The 18,894-nt window shown below is 53.8% G+C and overlaps 5 protein-coding genes across 5 annotated transcripts; 3 read left to right on the plus strand and 2 right to left on the minus strand.

Moving 5' to 3' along the window:
• Window positions 1–1,261: 1,261 nt before the first annotated feature.
• On the minus strand, window positions 1,262–2,466 carry NCS57_00584900 (uncharacterized protein; the record flags this gene model as incomplete). Its single annotated transcript, XM_053055757.1, has 3 exons — window positions 1,262–1,916; window positions 1,966–2,190; window positions 2,264–2,466. The coding sequence occupies 3 exons, from the start codon at window positions 2,464–2,466 to the stop codon at window positions 1,262–1,264; spliced, it is 1,083 nt and encodes a 360-aa protein (XP_052914712.1).
• Window positions 2,467–6,804: 4,338 nt separating this feature from the next.
• Window positions 6,805–7,545, plus strand: NCS57_00585000 (uncharacterized protein; the record flags this gene model as incomplete). Its single annotated transcript, XM_053055758.1, has 1 exon — window positions 6,805–7,545. One exon carries the CDS (start codon window positions 6,805–6,807, stop codon window positions 7,543–7,545), a length of 741 nt encoding a protein of 246 aa, XP_052914713.1.
• A 745-nt stretch (window positions 7,546–8,290) lies between these two features.
• On the minus strand, window positions 8,291–9,067 carry NCS57_00585100 (uncharacterized protein; the record flags this gene model as incomplete). The annotated part of the gene is made up of 1 exon (XM_053055759.1): window positions 8,291–9,067. The coding sequence occupies one exon, from the start codon at window positions 9,065–9,067 to the stop codon at window positions 8,291–8,293; it is 777 nt and encodes a 258-aa protein (XP_052914714.1).
• A 3,299-nt stretch (window positions 9,068–12,366) lies between these two features.
• NCS57_00585200 (L-aspartate decarboxylase dtxS4) lies at window positions 12,367–14,047 on the plus strand (the record flags this gene model as incomplete). The annotated part of the gene is made up of 4 exons (XM_053055760.1): window positions 12,367–12,444; window positions 12,505–12,780; window positions 12,834–12,878; window positions 12,932–14,047. The coding sequence occupies 4 exons, from the start codon at window positions 12,367–12,369 to the stop codon at window positions 14,045–14,047; spliced, it is 1,515 nt and encodes a 504-aa protein (XP_052914715.1).
• A 354-nt stretch (window positions 14,048–14,401) lies between these two features.
• Window positions 14,402–16,708, plus strand: NCS57_00585300 (Nucleolar protein 9; the record flags this gene model as incomplete). The annotated part of the gene is made up of 1 exon (XM_053055761.1): window positions 14,402–16,708. Exon 1 carries the CDS (start codon window positions 14,462–14,464, stop codon window positions 16,706–16,708), a length of 2,247 nt encoding a protein of 748 aa, XP_052914716.1. The 5' UTR covers window positions 14,402–14,461.
• Between the last annotated feature and the right edge of the window lie 2,186 nt (window positions 16,709–18,894).

Here is an 18,894-nt window from a genome sequence, read left to right on the forward strand (position 1 = left end):
AGCGAGAGTGAGGGAAATACTTGCAACAGGCTTGGCGCGCTTGTTGTGCTGGAGAGAAGAGCAGGAAAACCCTGGTCCCGTAACTGATGACCCCCCTCCCCTGGGTCCTCTTTGTCGATTGCCTTTTTCCATGCCTCGGATGTCATGTATTGTTGACCATGGGAATGTCGCCTTTGACACTGCCGCATACACGTACCCCCTACATGCAACATGATGTACATGTTATGTGCCATGTACCGCCCGCCGCCAGGACCCGCCGCCGACTCGGCGTATCTCATGAGACACCCCTTGTCCCTTGGAAACCTCGCGAAGCATTTCCGCCAAGTGACCTTCTTCTTCCCTTTCCCTTCCCCCCCGTATGCGCAGAACTTCCTTTTCCGTCCTCCGTAAGCCAGTCAACTCGAAAACTAGAAAAGGCTGTCTTCTTGGCAAAAATCCGGGGTTTCCCTTTTCCCTCAGCCTGTGGCATGACGTTTTGTCTTTCCGATCGGACGACGCTACCCCGTGGCGTCACCTCTCACTCTCCGTGGTGAGATCTGACGTCCAGAGTCTGCTGTTTTATCACATCCCGCACCGGAACGCTTGGGGAAGCACAATATCTCGTTTCCTTTTGCTGTCGCGGTAAAAGGGTAGAATCCCTTCGAAGGAATGCGATGCGACTTTAGAATTCCTGGCTCGGGCAGTGCTGTCGACACGAAGGAAGTGATCTTCGCTGCCCAAAGGTGGACTTACACGCGTCGTACTGTACACTCCAAAACATGATATTCCTGCGGGCAAAATCGCCAGCCATGAGGACTTCGTTATCTCATGACGAATCTGCCCTTGCATGACGACAGACAGAGAGGGGCCAACGATCCCGCTGCCATTGCGGTTTCATCATCCGCTGGCCCCGTCGTTGATTATCTCCTCTGTTCTCAGCCCGCAGAGATGAGACATTTAATCCTTTTCCAGGATCTTCTCTTTTCCCAATGTGAGCTTCTCCATTAACAAAAGGGCCCGGGCGAATAGAGTAGGACATAATCATGTTTATCATGTATTCGTCTTTATTGCTTGTTGCTGCTGTTGCTGAAAATGTGCCATATACCATTAACCCGCAATGCTTTCCCTCCCCCAACTCCTCCCACCCCCTTTCCAAAATAACGCCGTTTCTTTCGTGGGTATATACAGTCGTACAGGGATTGCAGACACACAGCCCTCCTTCCCCACGCCAGTCTGCTCTGATGTCGTCTTTTATATCACGCTCTTTTAGACTTCTTTCCCCTCACTCGCGCTGCCACCTGGGCTCCGTCGTCAGGTCGGCTTCCTGGGGAACGATCATGCCGTCGATGCTCTCGCGCGGGGTATCACCCAGCAGGGCCTCGCGGTCCTTCTTTTCCTTCTCGGCCTTGGACTCCTTGCCCGCGGCTTCGTTGTCGTCCTCCTCCGGCACGGCAACTAGACCTCGGTCACTAGCCCAGCTGGTCGCTCTGCCGGTGCTCGCTCCTCTCGGCCGTGTGGGAGACAGTGTTCCCGACTCCTGTGGACCGACCTGACCTCCGGCCCAGCTAAAGTCTCCGCTACCCACGCGGTCAGGCTTGCTGAGCGAGTTTGTCCTGCTGAGGGAGCCGCGTCGTGCCACATAGTCATCGAACTGAGTGTCTCGCTGGTGCGTGTACACGCTGGGAGTTCGGTCCAGTTTCCCCAGCTCCACAGAGTCATGCTTGGAAGAGGCGATGCTTGACCGTGAAGATGCTGATGAAAAGTGCTTGTCCATGGATGGCCGGACGCCGTTCAGGGTGCTCGCGTATGAAGTGTCGCGCTCAATATCATCGTTGAACCCGAAAGGCTTCACATTGACAGGGTGGGTGTAATCGTCGTATGCGGACAGACGGCGGTATCTTCGGATCGAGTAGAAGACGAGAACGCAAGAAGTGATACTAATGAGTTGTCAGCATGAATCTCGCAGCGCATTTGGGCATGACTTACATGAAACCACAGTCCAGGCCGAGAGCAACGAGCGAGTAGTGCTTGTCGTGCTTCTGCACATACACGACAATATCGAGAACAAGGGTAGCCAGAGCGCACGTCAACTTGATGACATGGGTAAAGAGCATCGTCCATGGCGTCAAGGCCTCGGCAAAATACTTGGCGATTTCGACAAACGTGCACAGCGAGGCGACGAACCATAGGGCGATATTGGTCGCTTCCCAACTGTTGCAGGGGTCCTTTGTTAGTGTCCGTACTATATGATTTGTCGGTCCAAGTTGCGAGGTCAAGAACTTACGCTATCTCAATCGCAGGATCATCGTTGTGCTTGTTGTCGTCCTTGTTGACCTTCATGCTGTCGCCCAGTCTCCAAGCAAAGAGTCCCATCATGGTCATGGACAGAGCCAATTGGAGGACCCAGGTCGGGAGTAGGAGCATGATGCGCCATTTGGAGCGGTCAAACTGCGCCTGCGCGCGATGGTTTCCGTTCAACATGTTCATTGTCGTTTGCGAGTTCCCCTGTCGAGCCTGATGCTGTCTTGGTGTTGCGTTCTGAGGCTTCTTGTCCTGCTCGCTGCTTTCCTTTGACGCCGCTTCGATCAAACAATCTCACTCAGTCAATGGCGTTCCCAATTTCCTTCTCTTCCAGAGTGTTCCAGCTCAATGGTTTCTTGGTCGTAGATAGTCGTTGCTCATTCAGCCAGGCTCTAGGTCTTGATGGTTGTCATGAACCTCTGGCGTTTGTCATAAATGTCTGGCGACGGTCATGAAGCTGTCGTACTCGCTGCAACTTGTGTGTCGGCCGCGTCCTGCGTGAGTGCGAGTGCCCTGCGAAAACCCTCGGTCTTCGATGTTGCTTTGCGTTGCTCTGCTTACTCGTCGAGTCCAAGGCTTCGACCGTCAGCATCCCTTCACAGGGGGACCAGCCTTTTTATTAACTCGGCTGGCTGGTCGCGGCCAACGCCGCCATGCAACAGCCAGGTCGTTAGTCGAAGCCCCAAACCTCTCCCTCACTTGTTACTCGTCCCCGCAGCCGAGCTGGCTCAGCCCTCTTGCAGCTCCATTGCCATCCATGGCCCATCCCATGGCGCCATGGTTGGGTAGTCAGGGATCTGATGAGCCACCGCCTCCACTGCTCTCTGGTTCATGGTCCATGCCTGCCTAGAACACTTGCGGCGTCGCGCCGGGTACGGGGCTGAAATTGGGCTTAGTGCTGATGGAGGGCTGCGGCTGAAATCTCGTTGCTGACAAGACTGACCAGCGCAGAGGGGGAACTTTGGAACAGCTCCCTGTAAGTCTCTGCTAATTTGCTGTAATTCAAGGGCAGGGCGAGGCTCTGCAACGGTTGTTGCCACGGATTTGGCCCTTTTGGGGGCCTCCTGGGTCTATTCCGTCGTGTCAGCGTGCTGGTTCCATCCATCTCCATCTCCAGTTGCATACTCCGTACGGAATAGTGAGCAACAGTGGGACGGGATGAATGTGCAGAATGTCTCGGGGCCTGCGGACATTTGCCAGGACCGGTAGGATCTCTGCCCAGAGCACGCTTAGTATTGCCGCCAGGGTTAAGCGCGAGGCTGCGCAGCTCTCTAGGGCACGACGGAGGCATTTTGGCGCCCATCGGTCGATCTATCCAGCACGTTTCAACAACGGCAAGGCTAAATTTGGGAGATGGTCGCAACAGACTGCCCCGGCTCGGAAAATGCCTCTTTGATTCCAGTGCGAGAAACACCCCGGACAACTCAGCCCTGTAAACTTGGGAGGGGGCGGGTCAGTGGAGCTGTTTTGAGTCGTGGGTCGGTGAGCAACAACACGACCATAATGGTGATGATGGGCAACGAGCAGCGGTATGAGATCAAGCTCAGGTATTGGAGAGTCATGAGAGACCACTAAACTTGGAGCCCGTCCCATCACAACAATGCCTCTCAATGTCCAAAGAATCGGGCGGTAGTGGCTATGGCGGTTCCGTGCTTCCCGGCCGAAGATGCGACAAGTGTGGGGGCGGACACCGGGATGTTGTTGAAGAGGTTGGGCTGTTGTTTGTTGGTCCCGTTTTGGCTGTGGATTTGATTTGAGGAGCGAGGATGAGATCATGAGAAGCTGAGAATAGAAGCTTTCTGAGGCACTGCTGGAATGTTGAGATTTTGCGTCTTGTCAGTTTCTTGGCTTCTGGGAATAGCATCTTGGCTCCATCCCCGCTTGGGTAGCCAGTCTGCCAACAGGGAGCTCTTTCGTCTGGAATGGCGACTCAGGGCCACGAGATTGGTCGATAATACGGCATCCTGATGGTGTCTCTCAGCGTGCCAATGCATTGTCGGGTGCGGTGCCCAGGGAGACCAAGAAATGCACGGCGCTCAGTGCTTTTGCCGACGTCGAAACAAGGAAATTCCCTCCAATGGCAGGCGAATTGTGACAGCGAATACTAAGGGAAGCCTGTGGTCCGTGGGCCGACGCCCCACTAGCCGCGAGGCTGACTGCTTGCTTGGGTCGCATCCCAGGGCTGATGTCTGATGCGTTGCTGTGTGTGTGCGGTGCAGATCGCAGGATGGAACTCGATTTGGGTTTGAAGCGATCCAAACATGGCATAAGGAGCCCTGGTTGGTCACGGGACATGGGACACCGCCTTCTCGCTTTGACTCGATTTTGATTCTGGTTTGACTAGAATTAGAAGATGATTATGATGTGATATTTGCAGCAGAAAACAATGAACAATACCTAGGTACCTACTCAATTAATCAACTGAAGATCAATTCATCTTGTTCATGTCAAGCAATTTCAATTCGAGACTTTGTGGCCCACTTTCTCTCCCAAGTCCGAACCCAAGAGTCCGAACCGTAGACCCTTGCAGTCTCGCTTTGCTGACTGCTCTCGTCAGCAATGGAGCCACTCCAGCGAGATTGCTTCGTGGTACTGTACCCATCAACAAACAACAAAGGCGCTTCTTGTCACAACATGCCCTGGTTGATGATTTGCAGCATTAATACATGTAGGTACGTCTGCATCAAGCATGACGCCCGTCCCTCGGGGCTACCGTTCGGTCATGGCCGTCTATTTATTTATTATGATTCTATTCAGCGCCCAGGTAAACTATTGATTGATGGCGAATCTCATGCCCAGATTTGTCCTTGCTATCCTCTCCGTATCCCGCTCGCGAGATTTCGTTCACACTGCTTCCATCTCCCATCACCTTCCTCGCCAAAACCCCCCAGGTCACAGTCGTTCACAATGGGCAGGCCTTGCCACTATCTCCCAGGGTAGTCGAAGCGAGCCTCTGGAGGGTCTCAAGCGCTTAAGCATTCAATTATATGCCAGCGTCCTTGTTGGCCTGGTAGACCTTGGTCGAGTCGAAGGCGACCACGTTGCCGTCTTGGTCCGTCATGGCAGCAGTTTCGACGTCGACCTTGCTTTCTTGTCGTCGGACTGCAGTCCAATGAGTCAGTTGATGGAAATCTCGCTTGAGAATGGGACCTGCTTACTGTTGGCCGCCGTGGCAGCTGTGATGAGGGTAACAAAGGTGAGGATGGAGAAACGCATCTTGAAGGAGGGTTGAGTGTTCTGGACACGGAATTGATAAAAATCGATGAATCAAAGTTGTCGACCGGCGACGTGAACGAAGAAGCTGGAAATGACTGAAAGGAACACGACCTTGAGAGGCTTGACTTGAGTAAGATCGATGACAGTTTTCAACAACCTCAGATCAACTGAGGGCAACGGCTATTTGTATTCGATTCTCGACTATACGAGCTCCTGCATTGCCTCTCTCGGATTCCATAACTCGAGACAGTGGTTGGTAGACATGAGACGAACTTGGGATGCACCATCTGGGCCTAATCTCTAGACTCTAACAAGCCCCGGTATCAAAAATGCCCGGGAATAGAAGCACAACCTGGGGAATCAGCCAGATCTGGGGAGTGACAAGCTTTTTCCCGTCTCCAGGGTCACACAAATGAACGGCGACGCCGCTCCCCGAGGTGAGGCATCGCGAGTCAAGTTGGCATGGCTGAAACATAGGGGGCTCGGCTCTGGAACGACGGGGTGGTGATCAAACCAGCGGAGGTGGACTATCCGGTAGCAGGAGGTGGTAAGGGGGACTCTCTGCCGTGGCGGGTCGTCCGCGGCACTTGGAAAATCCTTTGTGTCAGGAGACGTTGCAGTGATGATGCCGTCATTGAGAGGCTGGTTCTTACTGTCGAGACAACGGGAGCTCGTGATCCGGCTCGGTAAGGTAGCCGTAGAAGTAGGCCGCCTCACCTGCCAAGTCCACTGAGCATTAGCGGCCTCTGCACTGTTGAGTCTGGTGGAGTCCCTTATCGTACAGGCCCGTGATACGCCGCAGCTGGATCGCGGGGTAGCCCGATCACCTCACTCATGGAACCCAAACCTGCACTCATGATCACGGATAGACAAGCGGGCTGCCCTTTTTGAGTGGCCAGGACGAATACTCTAGCTCAATGTGTAACTCTGCCGCCCCATAGAAAGTCTGCTCATACGCCGTGACCTTGTTATCACTGGGCGTTTTCAAGGCATCTTCCGCCCAAAGGGTTTCCCCCCGCAGCTAACACGCACGCCGATGGACCTACCCCTCCACCTCCTTCCGTCCCGGAGCCTTCCATCCTCCGCCAACTCTCCAAAGCCTCAAACCTCTCCTCCTTCACCTCCACCTCTCGCTCTGCCACGCTCTCTCGTGCCTCTGAATCCGGCTCCCAGACTCTCCGCCCTCCCATGCTCTTGTTCAGAGGCACAATTATCCGTCGCTTCTGCTTCCTCGTGTCCTACGCGTGGCTCTATCCCTGATAATCTCCTGACTTGCTCACTGCTTAGCCCAGCCCCCTCCTCTCTTCGATGGCTACCACAGACCACTGCCTCGTGTGCTTTGAGGCCCTCGATGCCCACCTCAACCACCGGAAGGCTCTGAATCTCGAGGAGATCCAGGAGAAACTGGCCCGTGCCAGCGCTCCCAAAGCTCTCGACGATCCCACCCTACAGCATCTTGCAGTCCCCGATGCCAGCACCTCTTCTTCCTCCTCTTCTACTTCGCTGAGCGCGTCGACGCCTGCGACCAGCACTTCATCTCTACCCATTGCTCCAACCTCAGCCCCTCTCTTCGTCACATGGAACACCATGGAGGACGGCGAGGCTTCTCTCCGCGGCTGTATCGGCACCTTTGAAGCTCAGGACCTCTCCGAGGGCATTGCAGAGTACGCCCTAGTCTCGGCGCTTCAGGACACCCGCTTCTCGCCCATAAGAAAGACGGAGCTCCCATCACTTCAGGTTGCGGTGACGCTGCTCACCGACTTTGAGGAGGTCGACGACATGTTTGACTGGGAGATTGGTGTCCACGGCATCCGGCTCTCCTTCTACGATCGGGGCCGCCGGTACGGATCCACCTACCTCCCGGACGTGGCCTCGGAGCAGGGCTGGACCAAGGACGAGACTCTCTTCAGCCTTATCCGTAAGGCGGGCTGGATGGGTAGCCGGGGGCGCTGGAAGGACCTGGAGCTCAAGGTCACGCGGTACCAGGGCAAGAAGACGACGCTCGAGTATGCGGACTTTAAGAAGTGGCGGGACAGTCTTGAAGAGTGAGGGCGCATCTGTCGAGAGGTGGTTGTAAGTAGAAGGGTAAGCTGTTGATTCTAGACCTAGAGGTCGGCGTTTTTGGCGACAGGAGGGAAACAGCCCTCGGGGTGCCATTTCATCTCATTTGCTTTTCAAGGTAGACCTGGGCGTGCTATCCCGCTCAGCATCATCTCCCAATTCACAAATCATTCAGACATGTTGATCTCAGTTGCAGGTTTGACCCATGGGCACGCAGACGTATACCACGCAGTGTTCCAACTTACGATGCCCGTGTAGGCCAATATATCAAACTTGATGCAAGTTGATGTATTATTCTAGTAACCATCAATGCAAACCAAAACACCAGAGTCAACCCTGCTTTGCCAGCGCATCTTTCAAACTCCAACATGGAAACAATACTTTATGGACATGATCTGCTATTCTTAAATACGATCCGAACCAGAAAAAGACAAAACTCGCGACAAATATGACTTAGGACAATCCCCAACCCAGACCAAAAAAAAATGGGGGGGAACAGAACTCGTGCAGATACAACTCCTCATGATGGGTAGACGGTGCAGCAACCCGTCTAGACAACGCAACCGTGAAAGCCAAACCCTTCCTTCGCCCTGACGCCGAGGTATCCCTGGTATATGATGATTTTGAGCCTTTGAAAAAAGTTCCTCCCGGGTTCAACAAACGAAACAGCCTTCTTTTCGTCCCTGTCCTTTTCAGGGGGTTTCCCTCCACAACACACACCTTCTTTACAGCTTTACCAGCACCGCAGGTTCTTCCAGAAGCCGCCGTTGTTCCTCCCGACGCGGTCGCCCTCGTTTAAATTCGGTCCGCGGACTCCCACGGCTCGCTTCTCGGTGTCGCTGTCGGTGGGCAGTGGAGTCAGGGGCTTGGTCATACCCCGGGCGTTGGGCTCGGTTCCGTCGGGGCTCATGTCGGCGAGGCGGCGTGCCTCGACGACGCGGCGCACAACAAGGGCGAAGGTCTCTTCGATGTTAACCTCGAGACGGGCACTCGTCTCCATGAAGCCGCAGCCGCGCTTGCGCGCCCACTCCAAACCCTGGGCGGCGGGGACCTGGCGACTCTCCTGGAGATCGCACTTGTTTCCGGCGACGAGCTTGACTGGGGGGACGGTGCGTGCGCGGGGCTCGGAGCGGAGGCCTGCGCGGTGCGCGCGGTCGGCGTTGTCGAGGCGTGTCTCGGCCTCCATGTCGATGAGGTCGTTAAAGTGCTGGAGGGCATCGAGGGAGTCGCGAGAGGTGATGTCATAGACGAGGAGGAAGGCGTCGGCGCCGAGGTTAGAGGACGCCCACATTCCGCGATACTCCTCCTGGCCGGCCGTGTCGGTTAGGGAGAGGTGGTAGGTGACGCCGTCGATGCGGCGCGTCACGCTGTACGAGTCCTCGATGGTCGGGTCATAGTCGGAGGTCCATTGTGAGCGGACGAGGCGCAGGGTGATGGAAGACTTTCCGCATCCGCCGTCGCCGCAGATGGTGATGGAGATGGGGACGGGAGGTTGTGTCGGAGCTGTCATGACGGGCGGCGTGGGTTATTTAGGTTTGGAGTCGCAGTACTAGGTAGGTAACTTTCGCGATGGGAGAGCTTGTCGTCGCGTGAGGTCGCAGCCCGCGCCGTTTGTGGAGACCAGTTCTAGAGTCTATCTAGAAACGTTTTCGTCGTCAAGATGTTTTGGGGCCAGACTAGCTTGGCAAGGGGCCTTGGGATAATGCGCAAAGAGAGATCGTGATCGTTACGTCGTGGGGTGATTGTTTATGCGTCGTCGGAAGCTATCGCCTTGTATGCGTGATATGATGCGTCGAGTATGAAAGAAAGGATGGGATGGGTCAAGCCAAGTTTATCGAGTCCTCGAGTCCCCGGTTCGGGTTTGTTTCTTGGTGAAAGAGAGAGTGAGAGAGGGGGGAGGGGGGGGGCTTTTTCTGAGACAGGCCAGGCCAGGGCGAAAGATGACGGATGGACCGACGTTGGGTTGGGTACGGAGTAAAGTAGAGAAATAGCCTGACGCAGAAGCAAACAAAACTACCTAGCCTCCCTTGAATTCGAGCGAGTGTTGTAGCTCTTGTGATGATTGATTTTTTAGCTTAATCACCACACCACAATGCGAATGGATGTCGAGAGATGATTCGGAGAAGGGAGAAGAGGAAAAAACAATGAGGAAGAAAAAGAAAAACGTTGCTTTTTTCGTAAAGTGACCCCTTGTTCTCTTTTGCGGAGAATCGGCTGAGAGGGCCGTGGTTAGAGTCGAGAATATGGGATGGGATGGGATGGGACGGATTGCAAGAGCTGCCCGTGCTGTGCTGCTTGTGCCTGTGCTGGAAGCTAGAGCTGGGAGGGAGGGGGACCCAGTAGGGGAGAAGCAAGGCAAGCAAAGCAAACTAAAAAAGAAGAGAGACCAGGGATCGGGACGTTTGTGGCGTCGGAGCGGGCGCGGGCACGAGAGCAGGGGTTTTTTTTACTGATCAAGTCTCTCTGGGCCTTTGGGCAGCATCCATCTTGTCACTTCTCTCTCTCTCTCTTTTACAGAGAAAGTTGGTTGATGTCTCCGGTGGACGGACCAGAATGTGGTCCCGAAAGGGGGCTACTTTTTTTTCCTTTTGGGCGGTTGGGGATAACCAGCCATGGCCTAGAACCTTGGTGAAGGTCCCATTGAAGAGTTTTTCTTTCGAATCTGTTCCCTTTTTTGCCTCTTGATTTCGTATTTGTCAAACTCTGATCAAGAAGCAGTAAGCTGGCCTGCGATCCTCCAGTTCCGCTCCGTGACATGGATCCTGGAAGCTGGCATGCCGTGATGGATGTGGATGTGTGGGCAAGCAACAACAAGGGATGACAGTCGTCAACCACATGGGAAAATCAGGGGCACACGCACACTCGGACCAAGTTGAAAGCTGAGCTCTCTCTCCCGGATGTCGTTGACGCGGCCGTTTCTGTCTGTTTAGGTAGTCTGATCCGTCACAATGACGACTGAAACGTCCGTCCACCAGCTTGCTTGCTCTAGCTTGAACCTCGCGTAGGTGTTGGCGTTGGTGTTGGGCAGCCTCTAGACGCTGCTTTACACGGCTCCCCTTTCAAATCACCAAAAAACAAGCCAAGACAAGTGTGCCAGATCCCAACGGTCAAAAGCGTGTGGTGTGTGTGTGTGGGGGAAATAAACAACAACAACACCAACACCAAGGCATCTCCATTATTAACCAGGCACATTCAACCAGCAGCAGAGGAGAGCCCCTTGTCGCCCTTGTCAATGCAAAAAAAATGCAACGCGCGTTTCTCGCTGGCTTTCTTTCGTTCCTGGATACGGCAGTTGATCGACCACTCACCTACCTCGCTTGGAATCTTCAAACCTCTGAGTTGCAGCCGTTGTGGGGATGGGCATACCAGGCTGGCTGCCGTGCATCGCCTGGCAGTCAGTCAAGTCAAGCCCTGCCGTCAGAGATGAGCTGCGACGGTGAGGGTGGTGATGGGCGGGTCGCGGTTGATGCTATAGACTCGATCATCCCCAATTCTTCCCTCCCCCCAACTTGGGACCGGATAATGCCGCACACTCGGGTTGTTGAGTTGATAGACAAGTCACGGCGATGCCGGTTGACGCGCTTCGAGGCTGTCCTGTCCACCAGCGTCAACTGTGTTAGGCAGTTGGTTGCAAGCGATGTGATGGTCACGCATCGTTGAGACTGTGATAGTCAACGCCCTGCCACCTGAGACCTTTTTTATCCTTCTATTGCTCAATCACCATCCTCTCCCCCTTCAAGCAAGACACCACCATCTCTCCCTTATTCCGCGTACCGCGTCTTGATCCCGTTCCTCGCGTCGACATGGTCTTCGTCCTTTCTATCGCTAGCCGCGTAAATTGACTTCCGCGCACGGACAGAGCGTCCAAGCTTGGTCACCTTGTTCTAAACACTCTCGACGCATCCATCATCACATCAGGTATAAACGAGGCAGACAGAGAGATACGGACGGACGGGTCAGGGGCCTGGACCAGCTCCAGAAGGACGATCTGTCAATGCGACCGACACCTGGTGGCTGCATCTGTCTTGGGTCTTGGGACGATGAAGCTCTGCTTCCCTGTGCTTGACTCACTCGGTCACCCTCTCTGGCTGAGCCTCGAGGCGAATCACATCCCATCTTGGTGAGGCCACAGCCGCAGTCTCCTGAACCCTGGGGTCCAAGACAAGGATCTGAGACTATCTGGTCCGACTTTTCCCATGTGAAAGAGGACGACATCCAGGACTCCATGTGCTCAAAATGATGCACAATCATGCCATGACGGGAAAACCAGGCCCAGCTCGTCAAGATCGAACAAAGATTCGACAAGGGCAGACGCGGAATTGTTGGGAGCCAACCGGCCGAGTCGAGTTGACGGTTGACAGACAGACACCAAGTTCAGCTCGCTCAGACACTCTCTCAGACTCTCCGCCAAGCCATGCGTTAACTACCTACCTTTTAGAGATGACCAACTCACCCTCCATACCCTTGAGGATAGAATCCTTCATCGAGACAACTCACTCGTCGCCCGTTTAGAGCCGAATCAAAGCTCGGCCTCATGGCTGTTTGGCCGTGTCTATTCTTCATCCGGTAAAGACTCGGTAGAACATTTTTAGGAAATCCCTCGTGTCACGAGACTTGCTCTGGTCGTTGTAGTCATAGTCCATCTCGCCATTCTTAGAGTTTTCGATGTCAACTTCTTCTGACCGTCTTCATCTCGACTGTATCATAATTTTTTGGGCTTCTTTGGCGTGCGCAACCTGGGCTTCCTGGTAGAGTTTCCATCATCCACATCCATAGTACATCCCCCTCCTGCATCCGACCCTAGCCGACATGACTGCAACCAACGGCCGCCATCTCGATAACGGGAGCCCCTCCACCACCCTCCGTAGGGCTGAGGAAGTGCACGATGTAAGACACCCATCACGGGGGACTCTTGGGCTGATTGGCCGCTGACGTCACACCACCCAGCTCATCGAGGCTGTCCGAGGTCTCATTGTACCCTTCATCAAGGCTGCCGACGACGCAGCGTCGCAGCGGGCCACAGGAGACCTTGCCCCGGGCGAGGCTAATGTCTTGGTTGACTTTCAAAAGCCCCGTGAACTAGTTGACCGGGTCAAGTTCTCCTTGCCGAACGAGGGTAGAGGCAAGGAGGGTCTCCTAGAGATCATCCAGCAAGTCCTCCAGAACAGTGTCAATACTTGGGACCAGGGTTTCCTTGACAAGCTCTATGCAAGCACGAATGCGGTAGGTGTATCCGTCACATAGTTACAACGGCATGCATACTCACTAGGGAATAGGTTGGCGTGGTTTCAGACATGGTTCTCTCTGTCCTGAATACCAATGTAAGTGACACTATCTGTCTATCAATCAGGGATGGTTGACCAACGCCCCCTAGCTGCATGTATTCCAAGTCTCCCCCGCCCTGACTGTGGTTGAAAAGACCACCGCAAAGACCCTGGCGCATTTGTTTGGTTTCACTGGCCCACGAGCTGGTGGTATTTCTTGCCAGGGCGGAAGTGCTTCCAACCTGACTTCTCTTGTCGTGGCTCGCAACACTCTGTTCCCCGAGTGCAGGATATCCGGCAATGGTGACCGTGACTTTGTTGTCTTTACGAGCGCCCATGGCCATTATTCGGTTGAGAAGAGCGCCATGATCTGCGGCCTTGGCTCCTCCAGCGTGTGGCCAGTGGCTGTTGACGAACATGGCTGCATGAAGCCTGACGCCCTGCGAGAGCAGGTTCTCCGCGCAAAGGCTGAAGGCAAGACACCCTTCTATGTCAACTCGACAGCAGGTACAACTGTCATGGGATCGTACGAGCCATTCGAGGAGATTTCCAAGATATGCAAGGAGTTTGGTCTGTGGATGCACATCGATGCCAGTTGGGGTGGCCCAGCCATCTTCTCGTCGCAGCAAAAGTGGAAGTTGAACGGCTCTCACCTGGCTGATTCTTTGACGGTCAACCCCCACAAGATGATGAACGTCCCTGTTACTTGCTCGTTCCTTCTGGGCCCCGACATGAACATCTTCAACAAGGCAAACAGCACCGCTGCAGGGTATCTGTTCCATACCAGCGACAGCGGTGACATCTGGGATCTTGCCGACCTGACCCTTCAGTGTGGTCGACGTGGTGACAGCTTGAAGCTTGCTCTTGCCTGGATCTACTACGGTGCTGCTGGTTTCGAGAAGCAGATTGACCACGCATTTGAACAGTCGGCGTACCTTGCCAACCTCATCAAGCAGAGCGACAACTTTGTCTTAGTATCTCAGGACCCCCCGCCTTGCCTGCAAGTGTGCTTCTACTACGCCCCTGGTGGAGACTTGTCCGAGGACAAGGAAGCCAACACTCTCCGAACCAAGACCATGGTCGAGAAGATGATCCTCAGGGGTTACATGGTTGATTATGCTCCTGGACCCAAGGGTAGCTTCTTCCGCGTTGTGGTCAATTGCCAGACGCTAAAGGGAACCGTCGAAGGTCTTGTCAAGGGTCTCGAGGAGGTTGGACGCGAGTGAGCATGAGAACTACTTGTCTCCATTTAACATGGAGAAGAGACTTGAATGAAGGAATGATAAAAAGGAGCTAGAAGAAGAGGACCGGGATCTTCGCTGGCTAGACAAGAAGAGCCTAGAGATGTTATCGTTTTACGATTTATGATTAGATCTAGACTAAAAAGTATAGAACTACTAAAGAAAAGAATGATTTTCTGATATGAAATATGTCTTTTTATTCTTGAGTGAATGAAATGCTTTTGTTGTATTCAAGTTGCTCTGTCGACAATTGCTGTTCCTGCGTTATCTTATCGATAATCCTTATCATCATCTCGAGCCAGAAATTTTTGGAAAACTTCTGGACCAGCAACCTACCGCCCCGCCAAAACTTCTCTTGAATTCAATACTTCACGACAATCTTTGAATTCACAAATCAACATGCCCAAGCCTAGAACGAAGCGCGGCACCGGTCGCGAGGAGAAGAAGCGCAAGCGACGCGAGGAAGCCGAAAGCTACGAGGCATACGAGAACGACTTCAAGCGCCAGCGAACCACCGACGAGAACGGCTACCAAGATGGACAAGAGGCGCAGGAGAATGGCATTGGAGAGAAGGAGTTTTTCGGAATGCTCGCGGATGAGGAGCAGGAGTATTTCCGTCGCGCCGACGAGCTCCTCGAGCTGAACCAATTCCCCTCGGACGAAGAGCGCGACGTCTTCCTCGAGAACGTGTGGAAGGAGGCCGAGAACAAGGAGCTCAAGCTCGCCAGCAGTCAATCGTGCTCGCGGCTAATGGAGCGCCTCATCCAGCTTTCCACCACGGCGCAGAAGAAACGCCTGTTCGAGGCCTTTGCGGGACACTTCCTCTCGCTGGTGCAGCACCGCTTCGCGAGCCACTGCTGCGAGGCCCTGTTCCTGCGGTCCGCGGGCGTCGTGACAAAGGAGCTTTCTGGGTTTGTGCTGGATACCAAGGGTGCAGGAGGCGATGCTGAGAAGCCTGAGGCTGCTATGGAGCATCTTTTCCTGGCGACGCTGGACGAGCTGGAGGGCAGCTTGTCCTATCTTATCACGGACCGGTTTGCGTCGCATACTCTGCGTGTCCTCCTGCTCGTCCTCTCTGGTCGACCATTGGAAGACTCTTCGGTACGAACTCTTATGAAGAGCAAGAAGAAGGAGAAAATCTCTGTCTCTGGAGCCGAGGCCGCCGATGAGGCGAACCAAGGCCTCAGGGCTGTGCCTCCTTCTTTCATCATGGCGGCCAACAAGATTATCCAGGACTCGACGGCGGGTATGGACGCGACCAGTCTGCGGGTGCTGGCCAGACACCCTATGGGCAACCCTACGCTTCAGCTTCTGCTAGAGCTTGACCTGACGCTCAACAAGGGCGAGCAAAAGGCAGATGCTGAGCGACCGACCCTCCTATTCCAGCTGCTACCCGGTGCTCCCAAGTCCTTGAGCGACGGCTCGTCAGAGGCTTCCGAGTTCATCAACGGCATGATCTACGACCAGATTGGATCACGACTGATTGAGACGCTCATTACGCATGCCCCTGGCAAGGTCTTCAAGGCTCTCAACCAAAACATTTTCCTCCCCCGGATAGAAGGATATGTGCGAAATGATGTTTCGTCCTATGCAGCCATCCGAGTACTGAACCGACTCAGCAAAGATGATCTGGTACAAGCGGTTGAGCAAATCACGCCAACCGTGCCCCAACTGGTCACAAAGTCCAGGTTCAACGTGCTCAAGACTCTCTTTGAGAGATGTGCCGCTCGTGGCGCAAATGACGAGATCAAGAAGCTCAACAAGGGGCTCAAGGAGGGATGTGGAAAGACACCGGCTGATTTGGTTACCTACCTGTGCGGATTCAAGGATGATGAGAAGAAGAAGAAGGACGTCCAGCAGCTGTCTAAGAACGAATACGCTATTCAGTCTCACGGCGCCCAGCTTCTCACGGCCCTCCTTTCGATACCTGGACCCGTAAAGGGCGTTCAGGAGTCTCTTCTCGCTGTTGAGCCGGCTGTGCTCGTCCGTCTCGCCACTACCTCTATGCCTACCGTTACTGTCCTCACCACGGCTTTGGCAACCCCCTCTTCTAACCCTGCCTTCCACAAGTCCATCGTCAGCTCCCTTCTCCCACATATCCACGAGCTTGCGGTCCAGCAGTTCGGCCATAACCTCATCAACGCCATCGCAGAGGTGCCTAGCAAGGGCAAGGAGCGCAGTGTGCCGTTCCACATGAAGGAGGCCATCATGGCGCGCCTTGGCGAGCACGAGGCGGAGCTTCGAGATAGCTGGATGGGCAGAAGCGTGTGGCGAAACTGGAAGGGTGACATGTGGAAGACACGGCGCGGAGACTGGAAGATTTGGATGCGAGAGGTTGATGCTCATGTTGAGTCAACCTTGCCCCAAAGAGGAAGAGCTGCTGAGAAGCAGCAGACAGTCCAAGACAAGCCTTCTAAGAAGGAGGAGCCGGAAGTTGAGGATAAGATGGAGGTGGATGAGGTTGTCGAGAAGCCTGAGGAAGTGGAAGAAGTCGAAAAGACCGAGGAAGTGAAGGAGAAGAAGAAAGAGAAAAAGGACAAGAAGGATAAGAAAGAAAAGAGGGAGAAGAAGGACAAAAAGGACAAAAAGGAGAAGAAGAAGAACAAGTCAGCAGAGGCCGAAGTAGTCGCTGAGGATGAGGAGTAGATATATTTCATCAGGGGATAGCGGTCATAGATACCCAATGTTGAGCCATCCAATCTCAAATTGTGGACATTTAGCTATTGCATTACACATACTAATGAAGCTGTTCATGGTTATTGTACCAGTAACGTGCGCTTACCCTATTCTTCCACTTACATATCTTGCTCTCCTTTCCTTTCTTCCTCGCCTTGATGAATCATTGCAGGCCAGCTTCAAGAGGATTAAAGCTTGAATTAGGCTAGTATATGTTTGCTTATTTGACCACTTTACACATAGCTTGCCTTGATGCCTCTTGTTGACCTGCTGTTACAATTGCCTCTATCGCAGATCTCTGATGTGTGCTACACACCAAACAGACAGACATGGATCCAAATGCAAGCAACACCACGTGTGGACGACTACAAGAACCCCGTCCTCATCCCCTATCGATCAGCATGTTTCTTCCCCATGCTCCAACACCCTCCCCCTTGGACTTTGGTCCTCGCCCGACTCTATATATATAGCTCTACGTATCATGTCACCAACAGATCCGCCACCAGATGACATCCACTATTGTATACCCCCGGCCTCATCAAAACCATCACTCATCGTGGCCCTGCCGTGGAGATCCAAACCTCACCTGTGAGAGGTGGCAAGAATGGGAAGGGGTCAAAGAAAGCAAAGTTTACGAAAGAATCTCATCGGCTTCCTCGGGGGGCGCCTTGTACCACCAGCAACACGGTAAGCTGCAAAGTGTCGGGCGGTATAGGACATGATACCAACCCAAGGAATAGACATATATATATCATCAAGCACTGAAAACCGGCTCTTGTCCACGAAGGAGGACACGCCTAAGTCTCGGCTACCAGCTCCTACAGCATGGGTTTTGTTGATGCCCCAGATCCTAGTTCTTGAGCCAAGACAGCAAGGATCCCATGCCATTGAATGTGGGCCTGCAGGCCATCATGGTCTATGTACTTGGACATTCAGGACGCCTACGAACGGAAGGTGGAGGACGGAGTGAGGGAGGCCGGGAATGTGCGACACCCCATCCCGGACGTGTCTCCCGAAGCCTCTGTCCTGTACTATCCACACTGGCTCAGATTCCATGAGGTTCACGAGCTGACCGATCATTACTCAGACGAATGAAGATCGGTTGGCACTGGCCAAGAAGTTGGGGAAAACCCTCGAAGACCTTGTGTTCGACTCCGTGGATCTGACCTGGAAGTGGGAGGGATCCCACCATGATCTGGTTCAGGCCGCGGTCGATCGCCAGCTACCCGTACCAGCTCCCGCGCCCTTATTTCACTCATCCATCTCAGGATCCCTCTCTCCTCCCCTAAGATCTACGACTCAACTCGACGTCAGTGGTCAATAGATATATGCCAGGCCTCGCTGTATCTGGCAAGAATTCGGCACACCTTGTTGGGTTCTACTCATCGGGCCTTCGGATATCCGTCTAGCATCACCAGTCTCTCATAGCTCTTACTTGCCTAGAGCCAGCAACTACATGGGGAATCACCTGGTCCAAATTTCCTTCCAAAAGACGCCGTTTCTCTTCGTTTAATGGACTCCAACACCTCAGTATATACATCACTAGTCCCAGGTTGGTCCCAGGTTGGAGCTCATAGACCAATAACTATGAGGCCAGGATTCCTTGGGAATGCCCTCTGGGCCCACGACTTCGACCGGTGTAATTTCTGCAGCATATATAACACGGTCGTTAAGAAGGCATTCGAACCTAAGCGCGCCTCACTTGTCAAAACGGGCGAGATCTAGTACCCGTGGCCAAGTTTTCGGGGATGTTAAAGAGGGTCCTGATTTGATGTGGGAGTGACCTAGGAAGGGATATGGGATCTCGTGTCTGTCAGTACGTGAGACGGCCAGGCTCGACGCCCATCTCACACTACACTCAGTTTTGAAAGGGATGCGCGAAGGCTCGGAAACGAGAGTTGGGTTCTCTACTCCAAAGAAAGAAAGAAAATGCCACGATCCGACAAAGTCTTGTCGAACACGCCGGGTTCTCACCTCCACCCTGCATCTTTCCAGATCACTCCATCACGACAACCCTTGTATAGGCTCGTATTCAGAAGACACTCCTCTCCAGATCGTCATGGGTGAGGGATCAGAGGGCGCGGGGCGAGCGCAGCCACCGGGCTCCGAAGAACCTGAGCGCCCCTTTGAGCTCGAGGACTTCGAAATCGCCAATG

The sequence above is a fragment of the Fusarium keratoplasticum genome, chromosome 4 (genome assembly GCF_025433545.1).
Source record: "Fusarium keratoplasticum isolate Fu6.1 chromosome 4, whole genome shotgun sequence".
In the NCBI taxonomy this organism is placed as follows: domain Eukaryota; kingdom Fungi; phylum Ascomycota; class Sordariomycetes; order Hypocreales; family Nectriaceae; genus Fusarium; species Fusarium keratoplasticum.